We start from the raw sequence: 12,674 nt of genomic DNA, 5'->3' as shown, positions 1-12,674 counted from the left end.
ATTTTGGCTATGTTCTTTGGTACTCGGCATTTCAAAAACACAACTGGTATCATGACTGTTAATGAAGGTAAGATTTGCTGTACATGTTAAATTAACTCTACTGCCTTTGTCAGTTCAGTCTCATTGAGTACCACACTAAAATTACACAATCACTTCCCAAATTAATATAAAACAATGCAGGTGTCTCGACATTCCTGAAAATAATTTTGGAAAATATGAAATTCATCTAGTTAAGTAAGTTATTCACCTTACAGTTAGAGCCATGGCTTGTTGCCCAAAGACACAGTTTTTGTTGTTTTGTCTCTGTATACCACAACAATGTATTTTAAATAAAGTAATCAATATGTGATTGAAATACAGTCTGTGGTGGTGAAGAAGACTGCCAAGATGGTATTTGGTTTAATTAATGAACAGAGGGAAGAAGACAAGGAGATTTGGTGTTGGAATGAGTAAGCACCAGAAAGTACAAGGCTGGGAAAGAAAAAGTCAAAAGGTCAGGAGCACTTGGCATCTAGTGTACAGCGAAGAGAGAGGTGACAAAGGAAAAAGGGTTAAACTGACGTGTATGTGAGGCTGGATACTGAAGAAGGAGGAAGTGCCTTGTATTGACTTGTTATTTTAAAAAAAAATGAGCTGGAAAGGATGTGCAGTAAGTTACAGTGAGTATTTTAAGGACCATCTTCAGAGAGGAAGGCCTCAAATGGAGTGAAGATAGTGAAGAAGGAAGTGCAAAGGATCTGTACGGAAGCGTTGAACTCCAGATTACATACCTGTGAAGATATGATACAAGATACAGGGAAGATACTTGCAAAACAGACTGAACCATTCCCTGAAGCTGTGGGAAGGTTTTTTTAACATTAGGTTAAGGAGGGATGAGAGAGTCATATGTTAATGAGACAGTTTTGATAGAGAAGTATAGAGAAGGCCAGAAGGAGTTGCACTGTGCCTGGGTGGAGAAGAGAAAACAGGGCACTATATGAGAAAAAAGAGTGTCCAAGAACTATATGAGGGTGGTGCAGGACATGTATGAAGACAGTGAGACAGTAGTGTAGTGTGAGGAAGGAGGTCAAGGTGGGGGTGGGATTACATGAGGGATCTCAAAGAGCCTCTGAGGTGGAGGTTTGCATGGGAAGAAGAAGAATGGCATTGCTGAGCCAGCCAGTGAAATCCTTTTTTAAAAGAATGTACCAGTTTACTGACTTCTAAAGTTCTCCTAAAGTTTTGATGGTCTGCATCAATTTGGGTCTTTGGGATGCAATCTAACATCAGGGTTCAATAGATCCAACTCATAAACAGCTAATGCAACACTTTTGTTAAATTCCCTAAGTCTGGAATTCAATCATATTTTGGTTGTTTCTTTCAAAATCCATTGCAGTGGTGCACATAGCACAAACTACCTGAATCTGACAGTATCCTAACATTATTGTTACAAGTCTTTCATATATAATTGTAAAATCTTTTGACTACCTAAAAATCAATTTCTGTTTCTATGTCTTTCAGATGATGCTGAAGATGACATCATCTACTCAGATGTTAAAGTGAAACAGCGTACAAGAAAAGCAACACCACGTTCAAATCAAGATGCAAGTTAGCTTTCCCCTAATACATTCTGACCTAGCACCAGTCTTAAACCTGTTCATGCCAAGTTAGCAGTTTCAGTTAGAAGCTCTCACCAACATCTTACATATAACACTGGAGATTTAAAAAGCTGTGGTCATTAGTGTTTGTGTGTTTCTTGTGCTCTTCTTTGTATATATAGCAAATAACAGCAAAGGTGAGCTGTGCCTCTCTAAGACAACAGCTGAGTCAAGCATCAACCATCATCTCATAGCTTAAACATTTTAGCTAATATTCACTGTGTCTGTCATGACTGTAAAACAATGAAACCCAACTTAGTTGCACAGCACACGCTGAGAAAGTGTATACTATACATGTATCTTGCGTAACACTGGCCTGATATTACTATTAGGAATCATAGCAGATATCAAAATGCCCACTTATTCTATGTAACAATACAAAAAACATGAAAGGCTCACTCTAGAAATACTTCTCCTGTTACAGTTTGTTATTTTAGTCATGTATTCTCAGTGCATACAGCTTTTTGCCTGCAGCTTAGAGTCTCAGTATTATATGTCATGTTTTGTGGTCATGTGACATTTTGAAAGTATAATAAAACGTGTTTTCCTCGTGTTCCACACAATTCCTTCTCAATCAGCATACTTTATTAATCCCAGTATTAATCCCAACATTCTCAAAATGTTGCATTTATTTTCTGTGTTTTGCAGTACAAACTATAAACCAAAGCCAGACATAAAGTGGAAAGAGACAAGAGTGTAAGAATTATTGTTTTCTTTTATAATCAAATCAAATCACTTTTATTGTCACAACACATTATTGGCACACTGGTACAGCACATGCGAGAGAAATTCTTGTGTCAAAGCTTCACAAGCAACATGTCATGGTCCTTGAAGGTAACGGTGGTCCCCGTGGTAATCGGAGCACTAGGTGCGGTGACTCCCAAGCTAGGCGAGTGGCTCCAGCAGATCCCGGGAATAACATCGGAGATCTCTGTCCAGAAGAGCGCAGTCCTGGGAACAGCTAAGATACTGTGCAGGACCCTCAATCTCCCAGGCCTCTGGTAGAGGACCTGAGCTTGAAGGATAAACCGCCCGCAGGGGCGTGCTGGGTGTTTTTATATATATATAACATATAGAGAAGTCAGCAGTATGAATATTGTGCAAAAGAAATGGCATTTATGTGCAATATGGAGTGCATAAGTGTCGAAGTTTCGGTAAGTGACAGTGAAGTGTCTATGTTAGTGGTCAATGTTGAGCAGTCTGATGCCCTGATAGAAAAAGCTGTCCCTCAGTCTGCTGGTTCAGGACCGGACACTATCATACATCCTGCTGGACTGAAGTAGTTTGAACAGTGTGTGACTGGGGTGACTGGAGTCTTTGAGGATCCTCCCCGCTTTCCTCAGGCACCGCTTCCTGTAGATGTGCTGGAGGGAGGGAAGCTCACCTCCAATTACTGTATCTTTGCTCCACTCTCTGGAGAGCTTTGAAGTTGTAGGCAGTGCTGTTGCCATACCAGGTGGTGATGGATCCAGTGCAATAAAATGCAGAACACCTGCAAGATCTTGTTTAATTGTGATTGTAAAGGCTATTACTGCAGTAATTGTTTTGTAAATTTGAGTGGATAGTTGTATATTTGTACCTCAATCCATGTTTTCCTATTTACAACCATATGTGAGAGATCAGATTTGTAAATGTGTAAACAAATATCGAAATTTAAACAGAGATTTGTGAAAGCTTTGTAAATGTGTAAAATGTTCTCAAATATAAACGTAAATGTGTTGACTCTGATGCATGCATAGAAATGAATGATTTACAACTGACATGTGTTCTTCTCAAAGCACTGAAAAGACCGAAAACTCCTGAGTTACAGCTTCTTTTAACAGACTGTCTGTTAATATTAACCCTGGGATGAAGCATTACAGGCTCACCACCAGGTGGCGCCAGTACCAGTGATTTTAGCCACCAGCTGCCTAGTATACTGCAAGTGCTAGTTGTATACATATAAAGCAGACTTACATGGAGAGACTACACATGTATGCTGTAAGTACATGTTTATGTCATTTTTTAATCTAAGTATAGTGTAGCTTTGTAAAAACTGAAATGTTATTGTTAATACAACAACTATGCTAGCTCGGTTTATGCTTCAGCTATCAAACCCATACACCAAGTGACAGAAATGAGCTAACTGGTGGGTTCAGCACCAGAGTGATGCACCTGAAACTAATAGTAACCTTACAGCAGTGTGTTGGAGATAATTTGAGTTAGTTTTGAGCCAAGCTGGCTTTGGCTTATCATAAAACTACATCACCATCTATCTGTCTGTCTAAGATAGATTAAAAAAAAAAATAGAGTTGGCTTTTTAACTTGATTTATTTTAACTCAGTCTTGGAGAGTGAGATGGCTGAGGAATGGGGAATTGCACTGGTACTAGTTTTTACGAACATGAGTGATTTACAGTGGATGAGCCATACCATGAAGAGAAAGGAAAGTGTTGAAGCTAGGTTAATAAGAGAGAAAGTGACGAGTGAGCAGCAGTATAGCTTAATGCCAAGAAAGAGTGCTACTGATACAGTGTTTGTTTTCAGGGTGTTGATGGACAAGTATAGAGACGATCAGAAGGAGCTTCACTGTGTCTTTGTGAAGTAATGTCTCCAAAGTATAAACCACTCTTAATACACGAACATTATTCTATTACTTTTATACCAGATCATTTAACTAACCTTAATATATTATAATCACATTTCTCTCCCTGCAGTTTATATGATATTGTACCCCTCTCTCTCACACTTTGTGTGGGTGTACTTTCTTTGTATCTTTAAATATAAACTTCAATCAGTCAGTGCATCTGCAACAAATTTAAAATGGAAAGAGCTGTGGTTTTAACCTAACATAGTTTTAGCATCCCACATTAGGGTGTCAACCGATACTTGCTGTAGACCATGTTGATGAGTTCACAGGACGTGAGAATAAAATCCTTTTAAAGGCATATAGTGCTTCATTGGTATGTTTACAGAGATTCAGAGAAGCATGCGGTATCACAGTCAGTCTAGTGAGAGTAGAACATGGGATTATCTGTGTTGGGTGTCTTGATGAATTAACTTATCTAAACTTTTGTGATGCTATAGTAATATAATGGGACATTTCCATGATTTAAAGGAACCCTCAATGCTGTCTTTTTGCATATATTGCAAAACACACCTTAAAAGATTCTCTTCTATTATCAACAGTTTAACCCCGAGATGATTTTCTGGGCTACACTTAGTAACTGTAAGTAAAGATACTCTTTCCATCCACATAGCAGCTCAAACATGACTAGTGATACTCTAATTTGTCTAACTACTGCATTTACATGTTTGTATAAGTAAAGACAAGTATAATGAGACACTTAATTGCTTGAGTAAGACTAACATGACTTTAAATACATGCTTACTCATTTCTGTCCAAACCACAAGACAAACACAGCAGCCCAAAGCCCGTCATAACTGCCGCCACAGAGAAGAACTGCAGTTGCTGGTAAGTAATGCTAAACTTAATTCTAATCGGTGAAATTACTGTACTATAAAAACAATCTAAAAAATGTAAACATTGATTGATTGATTATGATTGTAAAAAATACTAGATAACACAAAAAATGTTATGAAACCCTTTTGATTGGTCACCATAGCTTTGGTGTCCACAGTTCAGACAAATATGTCATAAATAGTGCTGATGTGTTGACGACAACAGTAAAATTTAAGCTTAAAGTAGCAATTTGAAAACTGTTTTCACATGTAATTATTGCTGCAAAATATTCATTGATAGTTATAATTTGTTTGATCAGCCATATAACAATTAATATAACAATTAAAATGAGAGTTACTAGACTTGTTAAAGTAATGGGAAGTCTTATACTGTGAGTGCTTCCAACAAAAAAATGGTATTTTTAGAAAATATCTGACATACAGGTACAACCCACACATATGCACACAGAACTTTAACTAAACGTCGTACATCGTCTTGATGCATGCTCAATCATCCAAGTAAGTAAATCCCCAAAAGTTGATTCTGTTCATCTGGACGTAGTGTTTTCAGTGGGAGAAACGTTTGTCACTCATCCAAGTGACTTCTTTAGTCTCAGCTGACTGTAGGTTGCCCCAATCTTATAAACAGTACATTAGCATAATGACTGAAACCGGCACCACTGAAGGAAATTTCCACTGGGAGGTCATTGCCACTCTCAGCTTCGACCAAGTGTGTTTGCTTTTGGAACTGTATCTTAATTCCACCTATTTCACATACAAGGGTCAGTACTACAGGCAGAAACATGGGTGGGTCATGGGTTCCCCAGTTTCACCCATCGTGGCCAATTTGTACATGGAAGAAGTGGAAAAGAGGGCTTTGGTATCCTACCCTGGAATGTCCCAGGACATACCACAATTCATGGATAACATTAACTCGGTGGACCGACACATCAAATTCACCAGGGAGGATATGAAAATTGGCAGGTTAGCCTTCTTAGACTGTGAGATTTCCATCAGTAATGGGGGACATCTAAAAGCTGATGTGTACCGTAAACCTACGCATACGGATCAGTATTTAAGGTTTGACTCTCATCATCCACTGGAGCATAAAGTGGGTGTCATCAGGACGCTACAACATAGAGCCAACACCATCCCCACAGACACAGCGGCCAGGGAGGCAGAAGAACATCACATCAAGAAGGCCCTTAGTAAATGTGGTCATCCCACCTGGACATTTGTCAAAGCTGGTAAGACACCTAAAGAAAGCTCTAGCCAATCCAGGAGAGAAGGACAACTGCTGCCTAAGCAAAAACCCATAGTGATCCCGTATGTGTCAGGAGCATCAGAACAGCTGAGACGCATTTTTTCTAAACACCGTGCCTTGGTGGCTTTTAAACCCCACACACAAAAAATTGGTCCACCCCAAGGATCGGGTCCCCCGACCCAAACAGAGTAATGTAGTGTACCAAATGATTTTATATTTACAGTGAGTCTCGTGCTCTGGTTGTGATGAAGGCAAATAATGTCTTCCTCCATTTTCTTCATGAAAGGGAAAAAAGACCAGAAATATACCATCCAGGTGCCAGTGGTGAATTCACATGCCAGAGAGTAAGAAGACATCTTATTTTAAATATGGTGAGTGACTGTTGTCATGGCGACATTAGTTAAAAAGGAAAAAATGTCTAGTATGTCAGTAGTTGTCGCATTATTTTCCAAAGTAAGAACAGTTTCTATTGATTCATTGTGTAGATAATTCACACATTTGATAGTACACTACACATGCAAAATAATCTGATTCTGTCCAAACAGAAGATGATTTTGATCTACATCATCATCGCAACTCCAGCAATGACCGCTGTGCCACAAGGTACGCTTCAGCCAGTAAACAGTACCTAGAAGAACAAAATGAATCCATATTGTTAATCCACATTAAACATTTTAATGTTTTATCTTATTATTTGTTATTACTTAGATGATTTATTGTTTAGTCTGGTGAGAGAACATTTCTGTTTGATATAGTGCTGTACATCAGATAACGGTGCCATTAATAGTATTACTCAAGTTTCATACACATGAATTTTGTCAGTAACAATTAATTGGTTACATAGATACAAAGTTTATGGTTTTCATTTATTTAGTGCAAATAAATGATAGTTATTAATTTCCCTCTTTGTATAAAATTATTTATTCATTTTCTTACCAGGGTCTTCAGAATGCAATCTAACTGAACCTGGACCCCAGACGTGTTTTGGAGTTTTAGGAGAACCACTCGTTTTTTACATACCTACTAAACCACATATGAAGACAAGCTTGAAAAAGAGTACAGAAAAAATTTTAACCTTAATAAATGATACATTAATTAGTCTCAATGAAAAATACAAGAATCGTACTATATTTTTCCCAAATGGAACATTGAAACTCGAAAAAGCAACAAAAAATGACTCTGGAGAGTACAGCATGGAAACACACAGTTCTACTGACGGTGTGTTATTGCACACAGTTAACATCCATCTACATATACTCGGTAAGACCAACAACTTATTGACTTATTGAATAACATCTGTGTAATAACAATGTACATGTCAAAATGTGCTAAAAAAAATGCTAAAACTGGAAATTTAAAAAGCAGGTAGTTACATGAACAGTTTGTATTTATCGTTGTTCGTATTGCTGGTTATATATTATAAGAGAGTTATCAAATTATCATTCATTTTATGCACACATTTTATATAAGTAAGCTATGAGTAAGCACTTACATAAAGCCTGTATTGATATGTATTTACACTCCTTAGAGTAGCAGTGAATGTCATATTGCAGTTGATACTGTGTCTATATGTGACTATATGTTTGTTTTTTTCAGCTCCTGTGTCAGAACCAGCTGTTATGCAGATGTGTTTGTCACCAAAACAGATGACAGTCAGCTGTTTCTCTGAAGGAGATGAAGTAGAGCTCATTTTGTCTTTGGATGATAAGTTGTTGATACAGACTACAGCCAACAGTACAGAAAACAACAGCGTTTCAAATGTTACCATCAACTTACCTGGTCAGCTAATGGGAAACCTGACATGTGTTGCTCAAAACAATGCCAGCAGAAAACAAACTATCACCCACCTTACAAGCTGCACAGGTAGTGTGAAATATATGTAACAGAAATGAACATGTTAAATGTGTTGTAAAGCTAAAATATATCTTTGGATAATCAAAAACATTACTAACTTGTAAGTTGTTTTTTTTTTTAAAAGCAGTATAGATCTGTTTTAGGATTTTGTTTTAAAAAAATATCTATGTTGACAAACTCTCCCAAAGATCACAAAAATTGCAAGATGCAGTTTTTTTTAACAATAATAATTTAGCAGGTACAAAGAGAAACAGAGTGTCTGTAGATATCGACCACTGCAGAGCTGACAGTGGATGTTAAATTGCAGTTTGTATTGCATCCATATGTGACTATATGTTGACTATATGTTTGTCTTTCAGCTCCTGTGTCAGAACCAGCTGTTTTGCAGATGTGTTTGTCACCACAACAGATGACAGTCAGCTGCTCCTCTGAAGGAGATGAAGTAGAGTTCACCTTGTTTTTGGATGATAACTTGTTGATAAAAACCCAACCTAGCATTGCAGAAAACCGCAACATTTCAAATGTTTCTATCAGTTTACATGGTCAGCTGCTGGGAAAGCTGATGTGTATCGTCCAAAACAATATAAGCAGAGAACAAACCATCATCCACCTTATAAGCTGCACAGGTAATATAAAAAAAATATTACGTTCTGTTATATTTAAATAGTGATTTATTTTATTATTTTATTTAGTATAGGTATTTATAGGAGTTTTTCTCATTTTAAATGATTTATTTTATTTATTTTAAATGCTGAAGCATAAATTGGAAGTACGTATGACTTGAAGACTCTTGGCTCTTGACGGAGCCGGTCGCACTTTCTCCTTCTCCCTCTCCCTTATCTTTCCTGCTTGGCTTCTCATGTCTGAGGTGTTTTTTCTGTTCTCAAACTGATCTCCCTGTTGGAGCGCAGTCTGGGGTTCTTTTTTCTCCTTGTCTTTCCTCATGTTGTGCATTTTGCATTGTTATACCCCTCTGACCTGTCTTCCCCATGTGATGTAGTGTAATGTATGTATGGTCGGAAGGGTAAGATGGCCCTGGCAAAGGTCGGCAGCCTTAACCCAATTTCCTTTGGGGTCAACCTTCGGGATCAATAAAGTTTTATTGAATTGAATTGAACATTGTAGCCCAGTAAACTATATTTACATTATTTCAGTAATTTCTTCTTAATGGTTTTAATTTCTAGGTAATATTTCTGACCACTGCATTGTGACTGTGGCTGTGGTAGTAAGCGCTGTTGCCATTCTACTCATTCTGGCTGTGTTTCTTGGTATCCGGAAATTCAAAAACACAACTGGCATTATGACTGTTAATGAAGGTAAGATTTTTATATTAAATGTGTTGTCTTTATCAATTTTGTCTCAATGATCACCACACAGAAGTATATGCTAAATTGTTATAAAACAGTTAGTGGCAATAATTTGTTGGACAAAAGGATATTTTTGTAGCGTTGTAGCAACTTCTGTACAGGACCACAATTGATTTCAACCCAAACAGTCAATATGTGATTGAAATGCTGACTTTCACCTTTAATTCAAAGAATTTTATAAAAGTTTTTCATTAAATATTTAGTAATATTTACCCCTCATTTGTAAAAGGCTGATGGGTTATTGTCTTCACCCTGTTAAGCAGATGGGCAGGCGGGACACCCAAGTTTGTGAATGTGATAATTTGAGAATAAAGAAACGTAGCAAATGTATCAAAAGTTAATTAAAGTCATATCTACAAAAAATCTTGGGTGAGTTCGAATCTCAGTGAAATAGACCTCAAAATCAGAGATCAAGTTTTCTGAAAATCTTGTGAATGTGCTTGTGAGAACAAAGCGACGTGGGATTTTGAAAGTGATATGATAGGCTTTTTTCTACGTGGACACTGAGGGTAACACTGGCCACCACCAGTATTTTTTTTATTTCAGTCTCCAGTTTTCAAAGGAATAAAATTTTACTGGAGAAACTAACATGATCTAATTCAATCTTGCAGTATGACTGCCTACAACCCATAGAGCTTACAATGCTACTTTTTCTTTCCTTGTGTTGCCACAAGCCACGTGTTGCTAGTTTGCAGCTTATCAATTTAATTATGTATTTAATAGTTGAATCCCGGCAGAGATGGGGTTGCTTCATGATCATTCTACTTCTATCAGCAGTCACATCATCAGCAAGCATGATTGACCCATTTGCCCATAACATTACTTTCTTTTCTTTTTTTTCTTTTTCTTTTTTTTCTTTTTTTTGCCTGTCCCGTTTGGCTCTTTTGCCATCAGAATTATTGTCTAAAGGCAAAGAAAGATGCCCAACGGATTTACTTTACCAAGTTGACCATCCCAGCCTTGCTGTAATGGTCTATTTGATTCACCTTTTATTGTTTATTTTATTTTCACTTGCTGAATACGGGACAGACTTGGCTGGGGGAAAGAAAGAGGGAAAGAGAAACAGCTGAGAAGAGGGACGGGGGAGAAGGGCAAAAAACAAAAACCAACAGAATGGGCAGAAAAAGAAAATGCATATATCGATCACCTGGATCACCTGTTGAGAAAGAAAAAAGAAAACAAGCAGAAGTAAACAAGAGTAATAGAATAAATAACATCACAATGATATATGGGAATATGACAGTAAATACTAAATATTAAACATTATTGTGCAGCACGTGCTCCTACCCCACAGTGTGCTTTGGGGTAGGAGCCAAAAAGGGTGTAGTTTGTACACATAACATTACTTTCACCTAGTAATACAGTCTGGTATCCTTGGGCTCATGAGCGATTTCACTCCTTTTCCATACTTTTCTCCTCCCTTCTGATACAAGTTAATATTGGTTTCATCTGTCCAGAAAATTTATTTCAGAAATGTGCAGGCTCTTTTTAGATCAAGCCTCACCTTACTCTGCTGGAGTGTAACTATTGGTTTGCAGCTTGTAATGAACTTGTTATGTTGTCCATTTCCACCCCGAAAGGTACTTTACTTTTTGGGCACTCTTCCTTATACTCACATTTAAAATGTACAGCAAAAAGCTTCAATTACAAATTTAGAGCTTTTGTATGATTTTAGATATGATGTCGGCTTCATTTTTCAGGAAATAAAAAGGAAACAGAACTTGGCCTTAATGCAGCTTGTTAATCAATTGTCTAAATATCCAGTTTTGAGCCTCTGAAATTGAGGGTCTATTTTTTTAAGCCTTGAATTAAAGCTAATTAAAACTGAAGTCTTTCCTTCAATCACACGTATTTGTTTTATTTGAAATCCACTGTGGTGATGTACAGAGCAAAAAATACAAATATTGTGTCATTGTGAATCTTTGTGAAAACTTTCTTGTTTTCAATGTACAACATCAGCGTCTTTTGATTACACAAGACACAGTTTTCTGTTTCTACTTCTTTCAGATGAAGCTGAAGAGGACGTTGTCTACTCAGATATTAGACTGAAGCAGCTTGCAAGAGAATCAAGAGAAACACCACCTATTTCAAATCAAGATGAAAGTTAACATTCTCCTAAACAGTCTGACATTCTGAAACCTAAACCCTAACATGTTGACTTTCAGTCAACTGTCTAATAAAACTATGGCACTTTAGCAATTCCATCTTTGCAGTGAACGTGAAGGTAAACATATTTAACAAGTACTCACTGGATTATTAATTTTGAAGGAAACATAAAGGGGGGGAAAGTTATTTAGAAGGCATTTGATATACATGAAATACTTATTTATACTTATTTATAAATGCTTTATATTTGAACTACATTTTATTTGACATAATTTAAATAAACTACATCAACCTTGTAAAGGTTCTAACCAACATTTAACCTTGGAGATTAAATAAAAGGCTTTGATCAGTGATGGTGCTTTCCTTGTGTTGTGTTAAGCAGACGTGGGCTGTTCATTTTGTTTGAGATAAAAACATCAGGGCTACTTTTTCCTGTGTTGTCATGACATTAAAACCACAAACTATATCCTGTTTTCACTGAGCTGCTAAACCTCTAAACCATGTGACATTACCTAAGCTTCACAGTTGTCAGTGAGAAAGGGGAAAAAACTGTATAATGCATAAAACACTGGCTTGTTTGTTCACAGCTGTTGATCATAGTAGAGAATTAAGAGATCAATTTTTTTGAAGACGTTTTACCTCTCATCAGGTGGAAAGTCCCAGTCCCTAGTAGGGGCTATCCCTTAGGAGGTGATCATTGACCCACTATTAATCATCTGCGACATGACATTAGCCATAGTGTGTAAAAAGGCGTGGGCCATTACCATCAGAGGTTTTGGATGAAACCACTGTAAGACCTTTACCCTATCATGTGACCTATTGAGGGATCTCAGGACTGCATTGTGGGTAGCTGACAGTTGGTGTCATAAGCTGCTCACTCTGTTCAAAGGTGGCCGTTCACAGTGGACATAGATGGTCTATTTAGCTCCTCTTTCAAACCAACCATCTGTCTTTTCAGTCCAAAATATGAACATTGGTATCCCTGAAAGAGTGACTTTGTCCTTTA

At 37.3% G+C, this 12,674-nt stretch overlaps 1 protein-coding gene across 2 annotated transcripts; it reads left to right on the top strand.

Annotated features, from left to right (window-relative positions):
* The first annotated feature begins 3,587 nt into the window (after positions 1-3,587).
* LOC113030660 (uncharacterized) lies at positions 3,588-12,428 on the top strand. 2 transcript variants are annotated; one of them, XM_026182299.1, is made up of 10 exons: positions 3,588-3,617; positions 4,805-4,844; positions 5,030-5,090; positions 6,628-6,712; positions 6,887-6,944; positions 7,281-7,601; positions 7,938-8,204; positions 8,555-8,821; positions 9,380-9,511; positions 11,570-12,428. In XM_026182299.1, exons 1-10 carry the CDS (start codon positions 3,594-3,596, stop codon positions 11,668-11,670), a joined length of 1,356 nt encoding a protein of 451 aa, XP_026038084.1. In that variant the 5' UTR covers positions 3,588-3,593; the 3' UTR covers positions 11,671-12,428. The 2 variants fall into 2 exon arrangements, with proteins under 2 accessions (XP_026038084.1, XP_026038085.1); XM_026182300.1 differs by lacking the exon at positions 7,938-8,204.
* Positions 12,429-12,674: the final 246 nt, after the last annotated feature.

Source organism: Astatotilapia calliptera, chromosome 10, assembly GCF_900246225.1.
Source record: "Astatotilapia calliptera chromosome 10, fAstCal1.2, whole genome shotgun sequence".
NCBI classification, from domain to species: domain Eukaryota; kingdom Metazoa; phylum Chordata; class Actinopteri; order Cichliformes; family Cichlidae; genus Astatotilapia; species Astatotilapia calliptera.
This window is presented reverse-complemented; position numbering and strand designations above follow the sequence as displayed.